Source organism: Saimiri boliviensis, chromosome 1, assembly GCF_048565385.1.
Source record: "Saimiri boliviensis isolate mSaiBol1 chromosome 1, mSaiBol1.pri, whole genome shotgun sequence".
NCBI classification, from domain to species: Eukaryota; Metazoa; Chordata; class Mammalia; order Primates; family Cebidae; genus Saimiri; species Saimiri boliviensis.
The window spans coordinates 238133835-238159119 of NC_133449.1; the positions used below are offsets into that span (position 1 = coordinate 238133835).

The window sequence follows — 25285 nt, forward strand, 5'->3', positions numbered from 1 at the left end:
CAAACGGAATTGTTCACATGAACTCAATGACGTATTCAAGAAAAACAGAAAAAAAAAATCACAAACTGTGTACTTACCTTTTGTCATTAAAATCAGGAAATTCTATTTGAGCAGTTTTTATACTGAAAATTAAAGTTTTCCTTATTTCAAATTACAGTTGCAGTTCTTCAGTTCCAACATTTCCCAAAAAGTAAAATACAATGAATTCACTTGCTGTGGACAAAGCATTTAAATCTTACTGTAAAACTGTTTTCATTTGATCACGTTATTAGAAAATTTCTTAGTAACGCTGTTTTTCAACTGTGTTTTCAAATTCTTAAATGTTTATGCAAACTAGTGAATTCAACAATTTTAAGTTAGCCAGAAGAAAATTTTAATGCCTACAAACTTATACACTGAAAACTATACTGTACTATTTTACAGTTTGGAGGCACACATAGCCTATAAACACCCCTACATAATTAGAAAACAAATTGTTGGCCTTTCGTCCCAAATCGCTCACGATTAAAGACTTTGACGTTTCAAAAGGTACACAGTTGGTAAAGAAACAAAACAAAACATTTGAGTAAATATAGTTTGTAGCCCGAAATAAACGATGCAGACTGTTGTCACGGGCAGGACTCTATTCACTCTTTGAAAATAAGATTGACAATTACCTCCTTTAAAAAGCAGGTAACTGTCCCTGAAGATGCCAGGTTCCTGAAATGAGATGTCAGAAGTAGACCTTCAAGACTATTCGTAGCCGACCCACTGCCACCCCACACAGTGAACAGGAAATACTAAGCTCAGATATTCGTCCAACGTAATCCTGTAATCAGTAGGGTGCCGGGTTGAGCTCGCAAATCCCCGCTGCAGGACTGGGCTCTGCACCCTCAATCTTCTCATCCCCAGATGGGACGGGCGGGTCGGGAGGAGGAGCGACGAGAGCCCAAGAAGGCTTGAAGGCAGAGATAGACTCGCGTCTCTAAGACATAGACATATTATAGCGGCAGCTGCGGCGGCCTTACGTTCCCGGAGCTGCATTCCCTTTTCGGCGAAGAGCGGAGGTGCCCACGGTCTACCCCAGGCGAAAGGGTGGCCAGCCACCTGGCCTTATCCGGGCCGCTCTGAGGTACGGCCTCCCGGGGACCTTTCAAACTGGTCGGCGCATCCGCGACGCAACCGAAGGGCGGGGCCCGCCGGAGTGTGTGACTTAGGCATCCAGCGCACTGCCTGACCTGAAGCACCGACCCGAGTTATACCCACCCTCCAACTTTGCGATGGAAACGTGTTAGGGAAAGCTAGGTAACTAGTGGGCCGCAGCTGGGCCGCCGGGACAGGCCGGTGGCGCCGCGGTGGGCCTCGAGGTCCTAGGGGACCGTGGGCTCTTGCTGTGGCCCGCCCCTTCCGGCTCCTCCCCGTAGTGCAAAGGGCGCTTGAGCGAGGTGATCGGAACAGTCGCAGCGAGGACCATGTTGCTTCCGAACATCCTGCTCACCGGTCAGGGCGCGCGGCCGGGAGGGGCTGGGCGGGGGCAGGCGAGGTTTATGGAGTGCTCTGGGCCCTGGACGCCGCTCAGTGTCCTGTTTGGAGGCATCCCGGGAGGGGCTGGGCGGGGGCAAGCGAGGTTTGCGGAGTGCTCTGGGCTTCGGGGCCCGCTCAGTGTCCTGTTTGGAGGCCTCGCGAGGGCCGCGAGCTGGCTGCAGCGCCGCGGGAGCCGACCCTCGCGGGCTTGGCGGGAGGCGGGGGAGGGGACGCCGAGCGTTAATTCCGGTGGCCCGAGACTTCCGGGGGAGAAGAGAGGTCGGCAGATCCAGCGCTCTTGCTTGGCGGTCTGCTTAGTCTTTCTGAATCTGGTATTTTTGTGTGTAAAATGGGTTGTTGATTCTTTGGCAGGGTTGGCTTTGGGATTTTTAGCGAAATAATGTAAGGCCATATCTGGTCCACAGTAGAGCCATTAATGGTGGATGCGTCACTCCTTAGGCCTTCCTGGGCCGTATTTTATTTTTTCTTTGCTTGTGATAAACTCCTCAGATCAGATTTCGGGAAATGAGTTCAGATGTTTGTGGTGTGACTAAATTACTGTATGCCTTTGTTGAGTTACATCAGAGGTTCCCCCCAACACCTTGAAGGAGCGGCGTTTAGTGAGCATTTCGGGTCGTTTCTCGCGTAGGAGTGGGTCTTTGAAGCCATATTCTGGGTGCGTGTTATCAGTGAAGGAACTAAAATGCTGCGTAACGGCTTCATCGAATATTTTAGTCCTGAAAGTGTTTATTGTAGACCATTCGTGGAAAAATCTAATGCATGTAGATTTTATTGGAACGTACCGAAAAATTAAGACTGGGTAGAAATAAAGCAGTAAAGTTACAGCGTTCATCTAAACATAAGATGGTTGGCAGCGCACGAGACAAGTCTGTTTCTGAGAGGTGCCGATTAACCAGCCACAAATAATATTTAGCATTTAAGATTTCTTCAGTGGAAGATATTACAACATCTTTTTGCATGGATCAAACACAGTGCCTTGGTTATTAATATTGTGTCATTGTCAAAACTCTAAAGTGAGCATTTTATTGAAAACATGTTGAGTCCAGTGGTCAGACTTGGTGAATTATAGTGGACTTGAGGTAACTGTTACTCTCCTGCGTATAGGAACTGGATTATCCCTGTTATCTTATGCTCAAGTTTAATTTCAGGGATGTTAAACCTGAATAGCTGAAAATTAGAAATTTGATCTTGAAATGTAATTATAATAGGTATCAAAAGGGGAAGGTAAGAAGCAATGTTTAGTATATAGTATTGTTATTTATGTAAAAGGGAATATATGTTGTATTTATGTATATACAAAGAGTATGTACATGTACATTCATATGCAACATAAATAGAGTTTCTCTGGGAAGATATACTTGTATGGGAAACTGGTTCACAGTGGTTGTCTTTAGGGAAGGGTGCAAGGGGTAAGACTGCTTACATTTTAACATGAACAGTTTTTGTTTTTGTTTTGGGACAGTCTCATTATGTTGCCGGGGCTGGTCTCGAACTTCTGAGCTTAAGTGATCCCCCTGCCTTGGCCTCCCAAATTGCTGGGATTACAGGCATGAGCCACCACACCTGGCTATGAACAGTTTCTTAATCTATTTAAATTAAAGCAAATAGGCCGGGTGGGTGGCTTATGCCTGTAATCCCAGCACTTTGGGAGAGAGAGATGGGCAGATTGCTTGAGCTCAGCCTGGGCAACATAGCCAAACCCCATCTACAAAAATTAACCAGGGCATGGTGGTACACACCTATGGCCTCATCTACTGGACATGCTGAAATGGGAGGATTGCTTGAGCCCAGGAGGTCAAAGCTGCAGTGAGCCAAGTGCCGCTGCACTCCACCTGAGCAACAAAGAGATATCTTGTCTTTAAAAAAAAAAAGTAAATAACTGTAATTGATTTGAGGTGGTTAATTTTATTCTGAGAAGTTCCATGGTGGTAGCAGGCAGTTTGGATCTTCGTCAGAATCTGCTGAGCCTCACCCTTGAAGGATCAATACACTGGGTAATATTTTGACATTCAGTTAGCTTTGGAAAATTTTTATTAGATCGTAGTACATATTGAGGTGGCTCATGCCTGTAATTCCAGCACTTTGGGAGGCTGAGGTGGGCAGATCACCTGAGGTCAGGAGTTCGAGACCAACCTGGCCAATATGGGGAAACCTCTAAAAATGCAAAAATTAGCTGGGTGTGGTGGCAGATGCCTGTAATTCCAGCCACTCAGGAGGCTGAGGCAGGAGAATCACTTGTATCTGGGAGGTGGAGGTTGCAGTGAGTTGAGATTGTGCCACTGCATTCCAGCCTGGGTGACAAGAAGGAAACTCCATCTCAAAAAAAAAAATTTACATTTGATTGCTAATTAGAAGATTTTTCATTCATCAAGAACCTTAAGAAGGGCAGAGACCAGGGGAGACTCTGTCTCAAAAAAAAAAAGGCTGGGGGGCGAAGGTGGGCTGCAGTGTGATGAGTAGTATTTCACAAACAGTATTTTTCTGTGGCTTATCTTACAGGTACACCAGGGGTTGGAAAAACCACACTAGGCAAAGAACTTGCATCAAAATCAGGACTGAAATACATTAATGTGGGTGATTTAGCTCGAGAAGGTAAGGGACACTTTGATGTTAGATTTGCTTTTTTTATTTTAAAGTCTGATAGTGGAGTGTTAGTGCTGGGTATTGTCAGGGGGTACAAAAAACAGCTTGCCATTAAAGAATATATACTCTTAGTTAATCCACAAAAATACTAAGTGTCTAATGCTATGTCCTGGTTATTTTGACCATTTTCCCTTCTGTCTTCAAAATGGCTAGCAATTCTTATGAATAGTTGGGAAGGCTCCTATGAAGATACTGGATTTAGGATAGGTAGAATGTGAATAAGGAGAATGTTTCTAAGTTGAGCATACAAAGGTTTGGTACTGCTAAACATGTATATGAGCACAGTGAGTATATTGGTCTCACTGGAAAAAGATTACTTTGAGTTCAGGTATAGGACATGATTATGCTATGGTATCTTAGATTAGTTTGAGATTTGCATGCAACTGCATGTTTCCTAAGATGATAGATATTGTTATTTATTTTACCCTGTTTTCCCCTAATCTTTTATTGCTCCCTTATTTGTGTCTTCTTTTTTTTTTTTTTTTTTTTGAGACCAAGTTTCGCTCTTGTTACCCAGGCTGGAGTGCAATGGCGCGATCTCGGCTCACCGCAACCTCTGCCTCCTGGGTTCAGGCAATTCTCCTGCCTCAGCCTCCTGAGTAGCTGGGATTACAGGCACACGCCACCATGCCCAGCTAATTTTTTTTCTTTTTATATTTTTAGTAGAGACGGGGTTTCACCATGTTGACCAGGATGGTCTCGATCTCTTGTGTGTCTTCATATTTTTATAGGCAACAATGATTTGTACATGGTAGGAACTCAATAAATTTAAGTAAAGGGATTTAAAGTATGCCTCATTAAAATTAAGAAAACATAGTTTGATTTTTAAAAAAAATTTTTAACAGTTTAACATAGATTTAAAATTTTTTAAGTTCCTGACAGTTGCTACTAAAGTAACTATTTCAGATTGATCTAATGTACATATTTTTTTCAAATGATCTAAAGTCTGATCATCGGATATCATGGAGTCTGGCAAGATGGCTTCTCCCAAGAGCATGCCGAAAGATGCACAGATGATGGCACAAATCCTGAAGGATATGGGGATTACAGAATATGAGCCAAGAGTTATAAATCAGATGTTGGAGTTTGCCTTCCGATATGTGACCACAATTCTAGATGATGCAAAAATTTATTCAAGCCATGCTAAGAAAGCTACTGTTGATGCAGATGATGTGCGATTGGCAATCCAGTGCCGCGCCGATCAGTCTTTTACCTCTCCTCCCCCAAGAGATTTTTTATTAGATATTGCAAGGCAAAGAAATCAAACGCCTTTGCCATTAATCAAGCCATATTCAGGTCCTAGGTTGCCACCTGATAGGTATTGCTTAACAGCTCCAAACTATAGGCTGAAATCTTTACAGAAAAAGTCATCAACTTCTGCAGGAAGAATAACAGTCCCGCGGTTAAGTGTTGGTTCGGTTACTAGCAGACCAAGTACTCCCACACTAGGCACACCAACCCCACAGACCATGTCTGTTTCAACTAAAGTGGGAACTCCCATGTCCCTCACGGGACAAAGGTTTACAGTACAGATGCCTACATCGCAGTCTCCAGCTGTAAAAGCTTCAATTCCTGCAACTTCAGCAGTTCAGAATGTTCTCATTAATCCATCATTAATTGGGTCCAAAAACATTCTTATTACCACTAATATGGTATCATCACAAAATACTGCCAATGAATCATCAAATGCATTAAAAAGAAAACATGAAGATGATGATGATGATGATGATGACGATGACTATGATAATTTGTAATCTAGCCTTGCTGCATGTAACATGTATACTTGGTCTTGAATTTATTGTACTGATATTAAACATGCATGCTGGATGTTTTCAAGTTGTGTTTTAGAAAACTTTAATAATATTTAATGAGTAAATACAATTATCATACTTTTCAATTTAAATGAAGGTTCAGCCTTAAAAGTGTAAGAAAAATAAAGTTGTCATTCATTAACTTGATTGTTGGTGCTTTGGCAATTATGTTTTTAAAAGCAGTTTTCTCCCTGTTGTCACCAAGAGGAGTAACAGTTGACAGTTGCAGCAACTTGTAGTACTGCATTCTGTTATTACCATTAGTGTGTCACCTCGAGTGTCCTCAGATATATAGATCATAGTAGGCTCTCTAGTGTGTATGTCACTCTTGTGATCCATTCTCTCAGATTGCTGAAGTATAACCATGAGTCCTCTTTGGAGAGACCACTTGGTCAGGATTTTTATTCATAGTGAATTCTTACCTGCTTTGTTGATCTTTCTGAATCACCAAACGTCCTAGGTCCCATTTTTCTGTCCCTTTGGTTATACTAAGAAACCTTAGTGTCTTCCAGTATGTCTCCACTTAAAAAATTAGTGTCTCTTTTTGCAGGTTTTGAGCATCTTTGTTCTTCATATTCCTGATACTATAAGTCAGTATCATGTTCACTTTTAATCCAGGTCTGATAATTATTAGGTTATAGCTTTTATATATATATATATATATATATATATATATATATATATATATATTTTTTTTTTTTTTTTTTTTTTTTTTTTTAAATTTTATTTTTGAGCTGGAGTCTCTGTCACCCAGGCTGGAGTGCAGTGGTGCAATTTTGGCTCACTGCAACCTCCACCCCCCCAGGTTCAAGCAGTTCTCTTGCCTCAGCCCTGAGTAGCTGAGATTACAGGCATATGCCACCATGACCAGCTAATTTTTGTATTTTTAGTAGATGCGGGGTTTCACCACGTTGGACAGGCTGGTCTCAAACTCCTGACCTCATGATCCACCTGCCTCAGCCTCCCAAAGTGCTGGGATTACACCATGAGCCACCGCGCCTGGCAGTCTATATTTTTTTGATTTTTAATTTTTTTTTTTGTCCAAAAGAACATCAATTTCACAAGGTTGTAGTTTGCTTTCATACAGCTACTCATTTTCCATTTTATTTTATTTCTTGAGGTAGAATCTTGCTCTGTTGCCCAGGTGGAGTGCAGTGGCACAGTCTCAGCTCACTGCAGCCTCCATGTCCCAGGTTCAAGCTATTCTTATACCTGAGCCTCTGGAGTAGCTGGAATTACAGGCGTGTACCACCATACCTTGCTAATTTTTCTATGTTTAGTACAGATGGTCTTTCACCATGTTGTCCAGGCTGGTTTTGAACGCCTGGCCTCAAGTGATCCACTCACCTCGGCCTCCCAAAGTGCAGGGATTACAGGTGTGAGCTACTGCACCTGGTCTTTCCATCTTATAGATCTATATGAAATCTGGTTTTGTTCCTCACTATTGAATGCCACCTTTCTGAGTCACACAATAGTCAATTTCATTCATGCATTCCAATGTTACTTTCACTCAATTTAACATTTCTAAAATAATAATAGCATTGAGAACAATGATAACAACAGACCAAGGACAATCCAGTAAGAGGCACTTGTCTTCCTCTTTGGGTCCTCTCCTACCTCTACTCACACCATTTCATTTCGTTGAGACAAGAGTCTTGCTCTGTTGCCCATGCTAGAGTGTGGTGGCCTGATGATAGCTCATTGCATCCCTGAACTCCTGGGCTTAAGTGATCATCCTGCCTCAGCCTCCCTGGTAGCTGGGACTACAGGCACACACCACCCTGCCTGGCTAATTTAAAGTTTTTTGCAGAGATAGGGTCTGGCTTTGTTGCCCAGGCTGGTTTATTCCTGGGCTCAAGTGATCCTTCTGCCTTAGCCTCCCAACGTGCTTGGATTACAGATGTGAGCCACCGTACCTGGGGTACTCAAACACCATTTTAGTCAGTTGTGTATAGTCCCAACCATCCTCTTTGTTCTTTATTAGTGAGATTATTTCATGAAATAGGATCTAAGTGCTAAAGGAAAAGTTTTTTCCTCCCTTCTGTAATGCCAGGTAAAGCATTTCTGATCTGACTTGACCTGGAGTTTGATGAAGGTACTTTGTGGGGTTTTTTCATTGTTTTTTCTTCGTTTGTTTGTTTTTGAGACAGGGTCTTGCTCTGTGGCCCCGGCTGGAGTACAGTTGCAGTTTCCCCTTACTGCAACCTCAGCCTCCCAGACTCAAATGATCCTCCCGCCTCAGCTTCCCCAGTAGCTGGGACTATAGACAAGTCCTCACTGTGTTACCTAGGCTGGTCTCCTGTTCCCAGGCTCAAGTGATTCTCCCACCTTGGCCTCCCCAAAGTGCTGGGATTACAGGTGTTAGCCATTTCGCCAGGCCTGATGAGGTGCTTTGTAAGGTTTGACATGCCAGATTTTTTAAGCCAGATCCTGTTTGAATGTATCCGGAGATATTCTGAGGCATCCAACCTCATTTTTATTTCAAGTTGTGATGTATTTTAAGGGAAACCAGGCAGTCATCTATAATGCAGTGTTTCTCAACTAGGTGATTTTTGCCCTTTGAGAGTATATGTACGAAGATGTTTTTGGTTGTGTGGAGGGGGAGGTGATCGCCAGATTTACTACTGCCATCTAGTGATTAGTGGCCAGGGATTCTACTAAAGAGCCTACAGTTCACAGGACAGTCCCGTCTCCCCTAATAATTACCAGACTCAAAATGTCATTTGTAATAAGGTTGAGAAACCTTGCTGTAAATAAATGAGACTTATTCTGATGTTCACTAAAGTCAGAAAAAAGCCTTTAAGAAAACCCTAATTTTGGCCGGGTGCGGTGGCTCAAGCCTGTAATCCCAGCACTTTGGGAGGCCGAGGTGGGTGGATCACGAGGTCAAGAGATCGAGACCATCCTGGTCAACATGGTGAAACCCCGTCTCTACTAAAAATACAAAAAATTAGCTGGGTGTGGTGGCGTGTGCCTGTAATCCCAGCTACTCAGGAGGCTGAGGCAGGAGAATTGCCTGAACCCAGGAGGCGGAGGTTGCGGTGAGCCGAGATCGCGCCATTGCACTCCAGCCTGGGTAACAAGAGCGAAACTCCGTCTCAAAAACAAAACAAAACAAAACAAAAAACCCTAATTTTAAACATATTTCTAAAAGTTTAGTATCATCCTAGTGATCATGTGGAATTGCAGTAGTAGTTGAGAGAGGTTATCTTTACTCTTGAAACCAAGGCAAAAAAAATTAGGTGGGGAATTAAGTTTAAGAAAACTGGCTGGGCATGGTGGCTCATGCCTATAAATTCCAGCACTTTGGCCCAATGTGGTGGCTCATTCCTGTAATCCCAACATTTTGGGAAGCTGAGGCAGGTGGATCACCTAAGATCAGGAATTCAATACCAAACGCCGGCCAACATAGTGAAACCCATCTCTACTAAAAATACAAACAATTAGCTGGATATGGTGGTGGACGACTGTAATCTCAGCTGCTTAGCAGGCTGAGACAGAAGAATCACTTGAACCCAGGAGGCAGAGGCTGCAGTGAGCCGAGATCATGTCACTGCATTCCAGCCTGAGCAAGACAGAGTGAGACACTGTCTCAAAAAAAATCAGTTGGGCATTGCTGCGGGTGCCTGTAATCCCAGCTACTCGGGAGGCTGAGGCAGGAGAATCGTTTGAACCTGAGAGGCAGTGGTTATAGTGAGCCAAGATCATGCCACTGTACTCTAGCCTGGGCAACAGAAGAAGACTCTGTCTCAATTAAAAACAAAACAAAACAAAACAAAACTATTAAGAGTCTTACTGTGGTATGAATATAAAAATGCTTCTCTTTTATTTATTTGTTTTTTGGAGATGGAGTCTGTTGCCCAGGCTGGAGTGCAGTGGTGAGATCTTGGCTCATTGCAGCCTCTACCTCCTGGGTTCAAGCGATTCTCCTGCCTCAGCCTCCTGAGTAGCTGGGATTACGGGCATGCACCACCAAGCCCGGCTAATTTTTGTATTTTTAGTAGAGATGGGTTTTCACCATGTTAGTTGGGCTGTTTTTTTTTTTTTTTTTTTTTTTTAAGACGGAGTTTTGCGCTTGTTACCCAGGCTGGAGTGCAATGGCGCGATCTCAGCTCACCGCAACCTCCACCTCCTGGGTTCAGGCAATTCTCCTGCCTCGGCCTCCTGAGTAGCTGGGATTACAGGCATGCGCCACCATGCCCAGCTGATTTTTTGTATTTTTAGTAGAGACGGGGTTTCACCATGTTGACCAGATGGTCTCAATCTCTTGACCTCATGATCCACCCGCCTTGGCCTCCCAAAGTGCTGGGATTACAGGCGTGAGCCACCGCGCCCGGCCTAGTCGGGCTGGTTTCTAACTTCTGACCTTGTGATCCACCTGCCTCAGCCTCTCAAAGTGCTGGGATTACAGGCGTGAGCCACTGTGCTCAGCCCATAAGAATGCTTTTCTTACTACTATTCTCACAGTCTGAAGATGCCTGCTCACTTGATACCCTATCCTATACGCAATCATGTAAGTATACTCTTACTAGCATCCTTAATTTTCCTGGCACCAGTTTTTCAGTCTTTGGCCTCTGTTCCTAAATGCAGGATACCCATAGGTCTAGACAAAGTAATATATTGACATTGGATCCATTTCCAATAGAAATTGTAAAGCATAGTTTAGCCTTCAACACTTAGAATCTTGATATATCTCTAACCCAGGGGTTGGCAAGCTACTGTTGTTTTTGTATGACTTCTGAGCTGAAGACTAGCCTGTAAAGTGTAAGGTATTATCTGGCCCTTTACAGAAAGAAAAAATGCTGTTCCCTGTTCTTTTCTTTTCTGAATCCCATTTTTCCTCTCCCCTTATCAACTCCCACTGGAAGTCTTGGAAACTTATTCTTCTATTGGCCTCTCTGACACTGCTCTCTCCCCATCTTTGCATCTGGTCCTTTCCCTTCCACCTGTTTCCCCCATGACTTCATTGCAGCCATCTTGTAATCCTGCCCCTCCTACTAGTAATCTCCCTCACTCAGGACTAGTCACTCCCTTGTGCTGATGACTCTTAAATTTATAATTAAAACAGCCCAATTTCTAGACACCTATTAGACATAACAATCTGAATAGTTCCCAGATGTTTACAGCTCTAAGTGAGTATGTTTAAAGCACATGCTCTGGAGACATCCTTGACTATACTTGCCCATTCCTCTGATTTCTACCTCTCAGACATGTAGATACACATTCACTCTCTCCACACAGATCCACTTGGCCTTTATATCTTTATGGTTTCTCTGACACATCCCTACTGTACCCCTATTCCATCAAGACCACTGGTGCTGTGCCTAGAATCCTACCTAGAATCTCCTATTTGACCTCTTCAGTATCTCTTTCCTTCCTCATCTACACTATTGTTTCCTTAAAAGCGAGGAAGGAGAATGACATGATTTGAACTTTTTATGCACATAGTCCATCCTCCTTAAGGAAATACAGGAAATTTTTAATAAAATGGCCACGGTTTACCAGCAGCCATTCTCTCCCCATGTCCCCTTCAGTGTACTCGTCATACCCTAGTATTCTCAAACACTTGGAATTTTCTACTTCGAGTCTTTATGCATGCTGTTCTCTTTATAGGTTCCCTTATCTTCCTTACAACTCCTTAAGAGGCCCAATGCCAGTGTCATCTTTGGCTCTCTAACTTCACTATGCAGAATTAATTGCCCTTTTCTCTCCACATAAAAAGCCAGATATTTTAAAGGCACCCAATCATTCTAAACCAGTTAATTTCTTGTTCTAATTGCTTTAGAGTTATCAGCTTCTTGTTGAGTTGAGGTAAATGTGGTGAATATGTTTCCAAAAGAAGAAATATGAAAATATTTCAAGTGTTGGCAGCAGTGTCAAAATAATTAACATCCCAATATGATTAAAGAACAGCTTTCACTTGAGTGTGTGTAAGTTCTAGGATGGCAGTTAAACGTAACATCATGATTATACAGTTTGACAAATAGCAGTAGCTGGGAAGGTTTTTTAAGGTAAGAATGAGCTTTAAAAAAAATTGGGGGTGGGAAGGTGGAGCCTGGCTCAGTGGCTCATGCCTGTAATCTCAGTACTGGGAGGCCAAGGCGGGTGGATCACCTGAAGTTAGGAGTTCCAGACCAGACTGGCCAACATGGTAAAACCTTGTTGCTACTAAACATAAAAATTAGCCAGGTGTGGTGGCAGGCACCTGTAATCCCAGCTCCTCAGGGGGCTGGGCAGGAGAATCACTTGAACCCAGGAGGGAGAGGTTGCAGTGAGCCAGGGTCATACCATTTAACTCTAGTCCCACAGTTGATTTTTTTTCTGCAAGTAATGTATCTGTACCTGGAATTAAATAAGACACAAAGCTTTGTTTAGAAAGTTGATATAATTTTCTAATCTCTTGGTCCTTTAATCAAATCAAACTGATCTTTGCTTAAGATCCTATGTATAGGCAAGTATAAATTTGGCTTCCAGTTGAAACTTTCTAAAGTAGCCTCAGTTTACCTGACCCCTTACCACTTATTTTCTCATTGTTCTGACTTTACCTCCTTTGAAATGGCCTGCCCCTTCCTAGTCTATACCTTTGACTATCTTGTTTTCTCTATTTAGAAGAGTCTTCCCTAGTGTTTTTTGTTTTTTTTGTTTTTAAATATATCTAACTACTGCAAGTCTCTGCTTAGATGTCACTTCCTCCAGGAAGCCTCCCTTAATATCCCAAGTTTATGTTAGGTGTCCATTCTTACTGCTCCCATATCACCATGAACTATAACATTAAAATATTTTAATTTCCAGGTGACTTGTCTGTCTTCTCCCACTTTGTTTTAAACTCTGAAGGAAGGATTGTTTGTCTTCTTGTTCACTTTATCAATTATGTCCTCATAATCCCTTAGGTCACTGGTATGTGGTGTTTGGTGAATGTTTTTGGGAATGAATGTTTATATTTTTATTTGTTTTTTTTTGTTTTGTTTTTAAAACTTTTATTAATTTTCTTTCTCTTTTTAAAAATTTAATTGTTTTGTGTGAATGAGTGTTGACAAGTTTGGATTACAGCTGAGCACAATGGCACATGCTTGCAGTCCCAGCACTTTGGGAGGCCAAGGCAGGCAGATCACTTGAGCTCAGGAGTTCGAGACCAGCCTCGGCAACATGATGAGACCCTGTCTCTACAAAAAATACAAAAATTAGCCAGACATGGTGGGACATACCTATAGTCCCAGATACTTGGTGGGGCTCAGTCAGGAAGATAACTTCAACCCAGGAGGCTGAGGCTGGAGTGAGCTCAAATTGCACCACTGCACTCCAGCCTGGGTGACAAAGTGAACCCCTGTCTCAAAAATAATTAAAGTTTGGATTACACTATTTTATTAAAACAGATTAACATGGCTGGGTGTGGTGGCTCACACCTGTAATCCCAGCACTTTGGGAGGCTGAGGCCGGTAGATCACTTGAGGTCCAAAGTTTAAAACCAGCTTTACCATGGTGAAACCCCGTCTCTATTAAAAGTATAAAAGTTAGTTGGGTGTGGTGGCACGTGCCTGTAATTCCAGCTACTCAGGAGGCTGAGGCCAAAGCAGGAGAACTGCTTGAGTCCAGGAGGTGGAGGTTGCGGTGAGCCAAGATCGCACCATTGCACTCCAGCCCGGGCGACAGAGCGAGACTCTGTCTCAAAAAAAAAAAAGTAAATAAAAATATATTAACATGATTTAAGAATTTCTGCACTTCAGCATTTAGTATAAAGACTTTAATCCTGTCTGGGCATGGTGGCTCACACCTATAATCTTAACACTTTGGGAGGCCGTGGCAGAAGGATTTCTTGAACTCAGGCGTTCAAGACCAGCCTGGGCAACATAAGGAGACCTCATCTCTACAAAAAATACAAAAATTCACCTCTACAAAGAACAAAAAAATTACCCAGGTGTGGTGGCACACGCCTGTAGTCCCAGCTACTCGGGAGGCTGAGATGGGAGGGTCACTTGAGCCCAGGAGGTCGAGGCTAGTGCTGTGATTGTGCCACTGCACTCTAGACTGGGCAACAGAATGAGACCCTATCCATATAAAAATAAAGACTTTAATCCTAAAAGTTGACACATCTATTTTAGACAGCATATGTTGGTTCAAGTCATCCTTTACTATTTTTTTAAGATGGACTCTTGATCTGTCACTCAGGCTGGAGTGCAGTAGCATGATCTCAGCTCACAGCAACCTCAGCCTCCTGAGTAGCTGGGATTATAGGCGCCCACCACAATACCGGCCTAATTTTTGTATTTTAGTAGAGGGGGTTTCACCATGTTGGCCAGGCTGGTCTCCAACTCCTGACCTCAGGAGATCCACCTGCCTTGGCCTCCCAAAGTGCTCAGATTACAAGCGTGAGCCACCATGCCCGGCCAAAGACATCTTTTAAAAGTCAAAGATTAGGCCGGGCGTGGTGGCTCAAGCCTGTAATCCCAGCACTTTGGGAGGCCGAGGCGGGTGGATCACGAGGTCGAGAGATCGAGACCATCCTGGTCAACGTGGTGAAACCCCGTCTCTACTAAAAATACAAAAAATTAGCTGGACATGGTGGCACGTGCCTGTAATCCCAGCTACTCAGGAGGCTGAGGCAGGAGAATTGCCTGAACCCAGGAGGCGGAGGTTGCGGTGAGCCGAGATCGCGCCATTGCACTCCAGCCTGGGTAACAAGAGCGAAACTCCGTCTCAAAAAAAAAAAAAAGTCAAAGATTTAAAATATGAAGGGATCTCCATGTTTACCTATTCAAGATTGCCGCATAGCACAGAATCAGCTGTATTCTTAGATTTTGTGGTACTGTTAAAAAAATACAATATTGTAAAAATAGTATATTTTCATGTGTGTTTACTTTTTTTCCACTTTTCCATCTTGTGTGAATTCTTGTTTATTGAGCAATTTATTGTTATTTTGGTATTATATTTTTTATATTATTTTTTATTTTATATTATCTACATTTCGATCCTTTGTCATTTTTCCCATCTGTTACTTTTCTTAGAGCTTTATTATTCCTCAAGGAAGAGAGTCAACATTTTAAATGACTGGATCAGTCTTTTTATTTCTGCCACTCAACAAATTCAAATGAATCATTCCTTTATAGATCCATCTGGAGTTTGTGTTATAAAGTATTTAGATTGTTTTCTAAATTGTTACTCAGTTTTCTTTATACCAAGACAGTTTAATTTTTTAGATTGAGAGAGTTTCTGGTAGGTGAGGAATAGCCCGAGGAGGCAGAGGCCATAGTAGGGTAGTAGAAAGGTGGTTTATGTGCCCAGAATCAGCCCACAGACCCTCCAAGCAAGACAAGGAGTTACAACTGCCTCAGTGCCCCCTAGTGACCATCAGACTACTCCTGTGTCCCTTCAGAACTTAGGTTCATTTTAATCTCATTTCAACCCATACCAAAATATTAAGGGGAAAGAGGTGGGAAGACTGCTATATAACCTGCTCTCAGAGATGGCTAATGGATGATCTAAGCCTACCTTACATTAATGCCTCCTAGCAGCTGTGGGGAAGGGTAAGATGGTATGTCTTACCTCCTGAAAGAAAACTTTTGAAAGCCAGCTGTGATTTGTTGGAAAGTTCTTTTTTTTTTTTTTTTTTTTTTTTTTTTGAGACGGAGTTTTGCTCTTGTTACCCAGCCTGGAGTGCAATGACGCCATCTCGGCTCACCGCAACCTCCGCCTCCTGGGTTCAGGCAATTCTCCTTCCTCAGCCTCCTGAGTAGCTGGGATTACAGGCACGCACCACCATGCCCAGCTGATTTTTTTGTATTTTTAGTAGAGACGGGGTTTCACCATGTTGACCAGGATGGTCTCGATCTCTTGACCTCGTGATCCACCCATCTCGGCCTCCCAAAGTGCTGGGATTACAGGCTTGAGCCACCGCGCCAGGCCTGGAAAGTTCTTATGTTAAATTTAAATTTGCCTCCTTTGTAACTTTGTACATTATTTTTGTTTTGCCTTCTGAAATAAGACTATTTAACTTTTAGGAGGAATGGCAGTTTGGGATGCTGGAAATCTAGAAGTAAAGATACTGTTCAGGAGCATCTGGGTCCTGACCCTTCTCAATCCCCATGAGGATGTGAGCTCAGTGACAGAGGGTTCATTTCTGGAATCAACAATCTGTTACTACTTTTTCTTTCTTTTTTGAGACAGAGTCTTGCTCTGTCACCCACCCTGGAGTACAGTGGTATGATCTCAGCTCACTGTTACCTCCGCCTCCCAGACTGATGCAATCCTTCCACCTCAGTCTCCCAAAAACTGTGACTACAGGTGTGTACCACCATGCCTGGCTAATTTTTTTTTTTTTCCTGTAGAGACAGGGTCTCAACATGTTTCCCATGCTGGTCTTGAACTTCTGGGCTCAAGCGATCCTCCTACCTCGGACTCCCAAAATGCTAGGATTACAAGCGCAAAGCCACCATGCCTGGCCTGTTACTGCTTTTGATAAATGAATCTGCTTTTAATGTATTTGAGTGTGTTTGTGTTTGTTCAGGTGTTTCCTCTTCCCACCAATCTGTAGTTCAACAAAAACAATGTAGTCCGCTTCTACTAATAGCCCCACAAATTCTGAAGTTGGCTATTCACTTTTTTTTTTTTTTTGAGACGGAGTTTCGCTCTTGTTACCCAGGCTGGAGTGCAATGGCGCGATCTTGGCTCACCGCAACCTCCGCCTCCTGGGTTCAGGCAATTCTCCTGCTTCAGCCTCCCGAGTAGCTGGGACTACAGGCGTGTGCCACCATGCCCAGCTAATTTTTGTATTTTTAGTAGAGATGGGGTTTCACCATGTTGACCAGGATGGTCTCGATCTCTTGACCTTGTGATCCACCCATCTCGGCCTCCCAAAGTGCTGGGATTACAGGCGTGAGCCACCACGCCCAGCTTATTCACTCTTTATAGTTGGTTTCAGTTTTGATATTTAAAGCAGTTTCAAATACACTGCTATTCAAGTTTCTCTATAGACAAAATTCTAATTTGTCAGTCAGTATGGCTCCTTTATATTTGGTGTTTGTGACATTTGTTAGTATTTAAAATAATAATTGATAATACATTTCCTTTTCTAAAGTCTAGAAATAGTTGAAAATTACTTAAAGTTACTTAGAAAATACTATTTTAACAAGCAATTCTAAATTTCTTTTAGAACAATTATATGATGGCTATGATGAAGAGTATGATTGTCCCATTTTAGATGAAGACAGAGTAAGTATGACTTTTTCACAAAGTATGCATTTGTTGAATTTAATAGGAAAGTTGACTTCAGTTTTCTTAAGAAGCATTTTTTTTTAACTTTTCTTACAGGTAGTTGATGAGTTAGATAACCAAATGAGAGAAGGTGGAGTTATTGTTGATTACCATGGTTGTGATTTCTTCCCTGAACGCTGGTTTCATATAGTTTTTGTGCTGAGAACAGATACCAATGTATTGTACGAAAGACTTGAAACAAGGTAAGAAAGGAAAAACATCAGATTCTTAAAGCATAGTATTAACTTTTATTCAGATTCCTGAAATTGGCCAGAAGTACCATGATAAAGGGTTTTTGAGTTTGGTTTTGTTTTTTTTTTGAGACAAAGTCTCTCTCTGTCAACCTGGCTGGAAGGCAGTGAGTGGTGTGATCTCAGCTGACTGCAACCTCTACCTCCCTTGTTCAAGCAAGTCTCATGCCTCAGCCTCCTGACTAACTGAGACCACAGGCACATGCCACCATGCCTGGCTAATTTTTGTATTTTTTGTAGAGATGAGGTCTCGCCATGTTGCCCAGACTGGTCTCAAACTCCTGGGCTCAAGCAATCTGCCCACCTCAGCCTCCCAAAGTCCTGGGGTTACAGGTGTGAGTCACAGCACCCAGCTAATAAAGGGTTTTATTTGAAAATATGACTACTTTAAAATATGGGCAGTACTTTCTGAGTAAATTAATATCTCAACTGACAAATCTGATTGAGCAAAATGTACTATGTAGAAACCCTATTTAGCCATGCTTTTTCTTTGATGTAAAAACCCTTGCTAGGAAAACAGCCAAATCCCTAACATACTCTTTGCTTATTGACTGTACTTCCTCAATTTATCCCCACATCAGGAATGGGAAAGCTTATGAAAAACTAACAAAATAAACTAGCATTTCACAATCTTTACCAGATACCCGAGTTAAACCGACAAATGGAGCATCGGATTTAATGCAGAAGAATGAGTAAAGAGAAACTTTTAGGGAAGTCTTTTTTTTTCCCCCACTGTCTTTTGATCAAAGCTGTGGGAATATGGGGATTCTAGAGAAATTAGAGGGCAATCCCAGAAAGGAAAGCTCCAGAATTTTGCTTAAGGTCAGAGACAGAATTTGTGGTTTTTACTGATTAGAGTCAACTCTGACTAACCACTATTGTTTGGGATACTTGTAAAATCCTTGCACAGAATAGTATGGTAGCAAATATACGTATAGAAGAAGTTAAATTGGGGCTAGACCTAAAACTTACTTTCTTTAGGCAGTGAAAAGCCATTAAAAGTTTTGGGGCAGAGAAGTAATAGATACTATATGGTACATATATGTGGTACATATGCCTTTTTTCAATCAAGACAAATTAAAATTTTGATTAAAAAGTTACTGTTTTACATATATAGCCAAGGGTATGACTAAAGTATGAAAAAAACTGTGAGAGAGCTAGTTAGTATTTTAAACTATTGAAAAGGTTATAGAAAAGTAACAGCTTTAGGCTGGGCATGGTTGAATGGTCGGGGGGAGGCAGGATGGCTCACATCTCACACTTATAATCCCAGCAATTTGGGAGGCTGAGGCAAGATGATTGCTTGAGCCCCGGAGTTTGAGACCAGCCTGGGCAGCATAGCAAGACCCAGGTCTCTACAAAAAAAAAAAAAAAAAAATTTAGCCAAGTGTGGTGGCATGCACCTGTGGTCCCAGCTACTTTGGAGGCTGAGATGGGAGGAATGCTTGGGCTTGGAAGGTTGAGGCTGCAGTGAGCCATGATTGCACCGCTGCACTCCAGCCTGCTTGACAAAGCAAGACTCTGTCTCAAAAACAGCAACCAAAAAACAAAAATAATCTACCTTATTGAGATTTAATGTACATTCACCCATTTAAAGTACATAATTCAGGTTTTTTTTTTCCAGTTTTATGTATACATAATAGGTGTATATATCAGTTGTTCAGTTTTTTGTATATCAAAAAGTTGTACAATCATTACCACAACCAATTTTAGAATTTTTTTGTCACCCCAAAAGAAACCCCATGCCTAGTAGTAGTCACTTCCCACTTAACCCTCAGTTCCCCAGCCCTAGGCAACCAATCATCTACTTTCTATCTTTATGGATTTGTCTATACTAGACATTTCATATAAATGAAATCATACAGGATATGGACTTTTATGTCTGTCTTCTTTCAAGTAGTATGTCTTCAAGGTTCATTTGTGTTGTAGCATGTACCAGTACTTCATTCCTTTTTATTGCCAAGTACTATCCCCTTATATGGACATATCATTTTTAAAATACATTTATCAGGTTGTGGACATTTGGGTTTTTACTTTTTGGCTGTTATGAATATTGTATCTATAAACATTTTTGCATATGTTTTTGTGTGGACATCATGTGTTTATTTCTCTTGTTGATATATCTAGGAATTGAATTCCTGGGTAATATGGAAACTTTTTATTTGACCCTTTGAATAACTGCCAAATTGTTTTCCTTAGTGGCTTCATCATCTCATATTCAAACTATCTGTGTATGAGAGTTCTAATTTCTCCACATCCTCACCAACATCTGTTATTGTTCATCTTTTGGTTGTAGGCATCCATGTGAATTGTAATTTTGATTTGCATTTCCTTGATCGCTAGAGATGCTGAACATCTTTTCATGTGCTTATTAGACAGTTGTGTATCTTCCTTGGAGAAATACTCAGAACCTTTGCTCAGGTTTTAATTGGGTTACACATCTTCTTATTACTAAGTTACGGGAGTTCTGCTAAAAATTCATTGGGAATTTATTGAATAGTTGACAAACTGGGGGGTGGGGGGAACCTCAAACAAATCTAAATGTTGGGCTTGTGATCCTTAGTTAGCCCTAGTGTCAATAAACTTTATAGTTTAAACAGGTATCAGTCTTTCCTCTCTAGGTGAAGAGACCATAAGTGTCTTTCTGTAATTTTTTATGTATTTCAAAGTGTTCCGTTTCTGGTATGTTTCTAAAACTCGAATTAATGCCACTTACTTTTCTTTTTGTTTGTTTAACCTCCCTGCCTTCTAGGGGTTATAATGAGAAGAAACTAACAGACAATATTCAATGTGAGATTTTTCAAGTTATTTATGAAGAAGCCACAGAATCCTACAAGGAAGAAATCGTGCATCAGCTGCCCAGCAATAAACCAGAAGAGCTAGAAAATAATGTAGATCAGATCTTGAAATGGATTGAGCAGTGGATCAAAGATCATAACTCTTGACTTATAAGGCTAGCTACTTTATAATCACTCTTGTTGATATCTCTCTGCCAACATCATAGAAATTGTTCAGGTATCAGTAACACTTTATTAAAATCACCTTGCAGGACTAGCAGATGGATAGTATATAGGTTTATGCCTGTGTTTCTTTTTCTCTGTGAGAAAGGTAAACATCTGAAATATAATGAATATAGCATTATTAAGGATGAGGCAAAAACTGTGATTTTAATACTTAAATTGCTAAAGATAAATAAATCTGACAAAATGGGTGGATATCTTTTATTACAGAAAAAATACAGATGATTGCTTAAAATAAAACTAAAGATAAATCATCAGAGTATTCCTTTTTTCTTTCTTTAGAGAAAAAGGGAAGTGTTGTACTCTATACAAAATTCAAAAGATATATAAAAAGTGTTGAAAAGTTAGATCTCCCTTCCAGACCACCCTGTTTCCAGGCATCACAGGTTCCTTCCCTTTAGGAAATAATGTTACTGGTTTCCCATATGTCTTTTCAGAGGTTTTATGCCTGCACAGTGTATATATATGTGTGTACATTTTTAAAAGAATATAATAGTATGTTGTACACACTATTCTGTACCTTTTTTCACTTAATGTATTTCATCCACTTAGTATATCTTATATATCATCATATATATCATCTCAGTACAGACCTCCCTCTTCTTTTTTTTTTAGTTGAGATATACATATCATATGATGAAATTTACCATTTTAAAGTGTATAATCAGAACCGGGTATGGTGGCTATGCCTGTAATCCCAGCAACTGGGGAGGCTTAGGTGGAGAATGGCTTGAGGCAGGAGTTCAAGACCAGCCTGGGCAATATAGCGAGACCTCAGACTCTAAAAATAAACATAAATAAAATTTACAGTCCATTGGTTTTTAGCTTATTAACAAGGTCATGTAACTGTCATCACTGTGGGGGAAGCAGTGATGCTAAGGGAAATCTTATACTCTTCAGCAGTCACCCTCTGTTCTTTTCTCCTCATCCCCTTGCAGTCACTAGTCTACTTTCTGTCTCTATGGATTTGTGTATTCTGGATATTTCATATCAATGGGATTATGCAATATGTGGCCTTTTGTGTCCAGTTTCTTTCACTTAGCGTAGTGTTTTCAAAGTTCATCCAAGTTGTAGCATATAGCAGTATCTCCCTTTTATGGTTGAATAATATTCCATTATATGGTTATACCACATTTTGCTTATGTTTTCCATCACTTGCACAATTAGATTGTATCCACTTTGGGTACGGTGAAGTAGAATACATAATAGTAGCATACTATGAGCATTCACGTACAAGATTCTGTGTGGATGTATGTCTTCAGTTTTCTTAGGCATATACTTGGGAGGGGAATTGCTGGGTCATAGAACAACTGTGTTTTAACTTTTTGAGGAAATGCCAAACTGGTTTTCAAAGTGGTTGCAGCAATTTATGTTCCCACCATCAACATATTAGGGACTCGGTTTGTTCACATTCTTGCCAACAGTCGTTACAGTCTATCTGTTGATTTTTACCATTTTAGCGATTTTTATTAGGGTAAATGTTTGAACTTACTTCACTTGTAGGCATGAGGGGGGTGAGGTTTCTCTTTCTCTCTACATGGGCCACTCCCAGGGTCTGGTCACAATAAACCACCACAGGGGGCAAAGCTTCAGTCCTAGACCACCAGGTGGGATTTCCTCCTGCAGCTGCTTACCCTCTCACTCCCAGCCTTCCTTCTGCAGTTTCTTCCACTGCTCTCTCTCTTTTTTTTTTTTTTTTTGAGACGGAGTTTCGCTCTTGTTACCCAGGCTGGAGTGCAATGGCACGATCTCGGCTCACCGCAACCTCCGCCTCCTGGGTTCAGGCAATTCTCCTGCCTCAGCCTCCCGAGTAGCTGGGATTACAGGCACGTGCCACCATGCCCAGCTAATTTTTTGTATTTTTAGTAGAGACGGGGTTTCACCATGTTGACCAGGATGGTCTCGATCTCTTGACCTCGTGATCCACCCACCTCAGCCTCCCAAAGTGCTGGGATTACAGGCTTGAGCCACCGCGCCAGGCTCCACTGCTCTCTCTTGGCAAAGTAATCAGGATAAACTGCCTGAAGGGTGCCAGTCATCTAAGCACCACACCAGAGACATAGCATAGCACTCATATCTCTCATAGGAAGTACTCCCGGAAAGTCAGGGAAAAGAAGGCTGTGAATGCTGACGGTACCAGAATTCCTCTGCCTCCCTCAGCAGTGGGGTAGCCTTCATCATATCCTGTTCTTTCCTATGCTTTAAAACTGGGCTCTGCTGGGCGCAGTGGCTCAAGCCTGTAATCCCAGCACTTTGGGAGGCCAAGGCGGGTGGATCACGAGGTCAAGAGATCGAGACCATCCTGGTCAACATGGTGAAACCCCGTCTCTACTAAAAATACAAAAAATTAGCTGGGCATGGTGGCGCATGCCTGTAATCCCAGCTACTCGGGAGGTTGAGGCAGGAGAATTGCCTGAACTCAGGAGGCGGAGGTTGCGGTGAGCCGAGATTGCACCATTGCAATCCAGCCTGGGTAACAAGAGTGAAACTCCGACTCAAAAAAAAACAAAAACAAAAACAAAAAAAACTGGGCTCTCATCAAACAAGCAAAGTACCATTTGTCTCTGGGTATACCATGGCTCGAGGTGCTGCAGCACCTGCTTACAAAGCAGCAACACCTTCTGCTTATGAGTCAAGTAGGTCCTCCACCATCGAGAACACCATGACTGCCTGCTTCCATCTTTTTTATTATAACCATACTATTGGGTGAGTAGTCATATCACATTTTTGGTTTTGATTTACATTTCTCTAATGATTAATGATGTTGAGCATCTTTTCATCGGCCTAACAGTTTATCTTCTTTGGATCCCTCATCTTTTTTTTTCTTTTTAAGATGGAGTTTTTCTCCTGTTGCCCAGGCTGAAGTATGATGGCACCATCTTGGCTCACGACAACCTCTGCCTCCCAGGTTCAAGTGATTCTTCTACCTCAGCCTCCCGAGTAGCTAGGATTACAGGCATGTGCCACCACACCCATATAATTTTGTATTTTTAGTAGAGACTGGGTTTCTTCATGTTGGTCAAGCTGGTTTCGAACTCCTGACTCAGGTGATCTGCCTGCCTTGGCATCCCAAAGTGCTGGGATGACAGGCGTGAGCCACTGCGCCCAGCCTCATCTTTTTACTGTTTGCATAAAATGCCATTAATGAGGCTGGCTCATGCCTGTAATCATAACACTTTGGGAGGCTGAGATGGGTGGATCACCTGAGGTCAGGAGTTGGAGACCGGCCTCACTAACATGGTGAAACCCCGTCTACACTAAAATACAAAGATTAGCCGGGCGTGGTGGCAGGTGCCTGTAATCTCAGCTACTTGGGAGGCTAAGGCAGGAGACTTGCTTGAACCTGGGAGTCAGAGGTTGCAATGAGCTGAGATCGCATCATTGCACTCCAGCCTGGGTAATAAGAGTGGAACTCCATCTCAAGGAAAAAAAAAAATCTTTTTAAATGCCATTAGTGATATGCCAAGTACCCAGGCACTGTGGCTCACACCTGTAATCCTAGCACTTTGGGAGGCTGAGGCAGGCGGATGGCTTGAGCCCAGGAGTTTGAGACCAATTGGCCAACATAGCGAAACCCTGTTCCTAAAAAAAAAATTTTTTTTTAATAGTCCGGACAAAGTGGCTCACGCCTATAATCCCAGCACTTTCGAAGGCCAAAGTGGGAGGATCACTTGAGCTCTGAGTTCAAGACCAGCCTGGGCAACATAGTGAGACCTTGTCTCTATTTAAAAAAAAAAGAAAGAAAGAAAAAAGAGGCTGGGCACAGTGACTCCTGCCTATAATCCCAGCATTTTGGGAGGCCAAGGCAGGTGGATCACTTGAAGTTAGGAGTTCGAGACCAGCTTGGCCAACATGGTGAAATCTTGTCTCTACTAAAAATACAAAAATTAGCCAGGCATGGTGGTGCATACCTGTAATCCCAGCTACTAGGGAGGCTGAGGCAGGAGAATTGCTTGAACCCAGGCAGCAGAGGTTGCAGTGAGCTCAGATCACACCACTGCACTCCAGCTTGGGCAAGAGAGTGAGACACTGTCTCAAAAATAAATAAATAAAAATAAAAAATAATAGCCAGGTATTGTGGTATGTGCCTGTAGTTCTGGCTACTCAGGAGGCTGAGGCAGGAGGATCACCTGAGCCTGGGGAGGTTGAGGCTGCAGTAAGCTGTGATTGAGCCACTGCACTATATTCTGGGTGACAGAACTAGAGCTTGTCTCAAGAAAAAAGAAATGACATGTTTGATTTAATCAGTCCTTTACTGATGGACATTTAGGTTGTTTCCAGCTTTTTACTATTACAATGATGCAAGAATAATAGAGACTAAATATATTACTATGCCACAAACTTCTAAACACATTTCGAAACTGAATTCTTTAACCACATGACCACTCTCAGTGGTAGGTATTATTATTATTTCCATTACAGGTAATGGAACCAAGGCACAGATGACTTAAGTGACTTACCCAAGATTATAGCTAAAAAGTATTAGCTTCAGGGTTCTATCCTAGGCAGGCTTTCACCCACTAAATTGTGCTGCCTAATGCATATGCAGTTATGCATATGGGCAAGTTTATCTGTTGAGTAAATTCCCAAAGATAATTGTATGCAAATGTAACATTTAGTATACTTTTTTTTTCTTTGAGACAGGCTCTTGCTGTGTCACCCAGGCTGGAATGCAGTGGCACCATCAAAGCTCACTGCAGCCTCAACCTCCTGGGCTCAAGTGATCTTCCCACCTCAGCCTCTGGAGTAGTTAGTGAAACCCTGTCTGTACAAAAAATATATAAATTAC

General features: G+C 42.0%; 3 protein-coding genes across 9 annotated transcripts in view; 2 read left to right on the forward strand and 1 right to left on the reverse strand.

The window, feature by feature from the left end:
• Positions 1 to 1143, reverse strand: part of RAD17 (RAD17 checkpoint clamp loader component) — a 47760-nt gene extending 46617 nt beyond the window's left edge. For 2 of the 6 annotated variants that reach the window (XM_039478814.2, XM_074385065.1), the window contains exons 1-2: positions 657 to 1143; positions 78 to 213 (exon numbers count right to left, since the gene is read on the reverse strand). In XM_039478814.2, the coding sequence (XP_039334748.2) occupies positions 78 to 87 (10 nt within the window). In that variant the 5' untranslated portion in view covers positions 88 to 213; positions 657 to 1143. The other 4 variants (XM_039478685.2, XM_039478849.2, XM_039478735.2 and 1 more) reach the window with 3 other exon arrangements.
• Positions 1144 to 1388: 245 nt separating this feature from the next.
• On the forward strand, positions 1389 to 20750 carry AK6 (adenylate kinase 6). 2 transcript variants are annotated; one of them, XM_003925773.4, is made up of 5 exons: positions 1389 to 1479; positions 4024 to 4116; positions 17125 to 17183; positions 17283 to 17428; positions 20229 to 20750. In XM_003925773.4, exons 1-5 carry the CDS (start codon positions 1452 to 1454, stop codon positions 20419 to 20421), a joined length of 519 nt encoding a protein of 172 aa, XP_003925822.1. In that variant the 5' UTR covers positions 1389 to 1451; the 3' UTR covers positions 20422 to 20750. The 2 variants fall into 2 exon arrangements, with proteins under 2 accessions (XP_003925822.1, XP_010334846.1); XM_010336544.3 differs by lacking the exon at positions 4024 to 4116 and having other exon boundaries at positions 1412 to 1479.
• TAF9 (TATA-box binding protein associated factor 9) lies at positions 4026 to 6011 on the forward strand. The gene is made up of 2 exons (XM_010336541.3): positions 4026 to 4116; positions 5113 to 6011. Exon 2 carries the CDS (start codon positions 5130 to 5132, stop codon positions 5919 to 5921), a length of 792 nt encoding a protein of 263 aa, XP_010334843.1. The 5' UTR covers positions 4026 to 4116; positions 5113 to 5129; the 3' UTR covers positions 5922 to 6011.
• Positions 20751 to 25285: the final 4535 nt, after the last annotated feature.

Coding starts and splice junctions, on each gene's coding strand:
- AK6 (XM_003925773.4), top strand. CDS start 1,452: ATGTTGCTTCCGAACATCCTGCTCACCG. Junction 4,117..17,124: donor GGGTGATTTAGCTCGAGAAG/GTAAGGGACACT, acceptor AATTTCTTTTAG/AACAATTATATGATGGCTAT. Junction 17,184..17,282: donor CCATTTTAGATGAAGACAGA/GTAAGTATGACT, acceptor CTTTTCTTACAG/GTAGTTGATGAGTTAGATAA.
- TAF9 (XM_010336541.3), top strand. CDS start 5,130: ATGGAGTCTGGCAAGATGGCTTCTCCCAAGAGCATGCCGAAAGATGCA.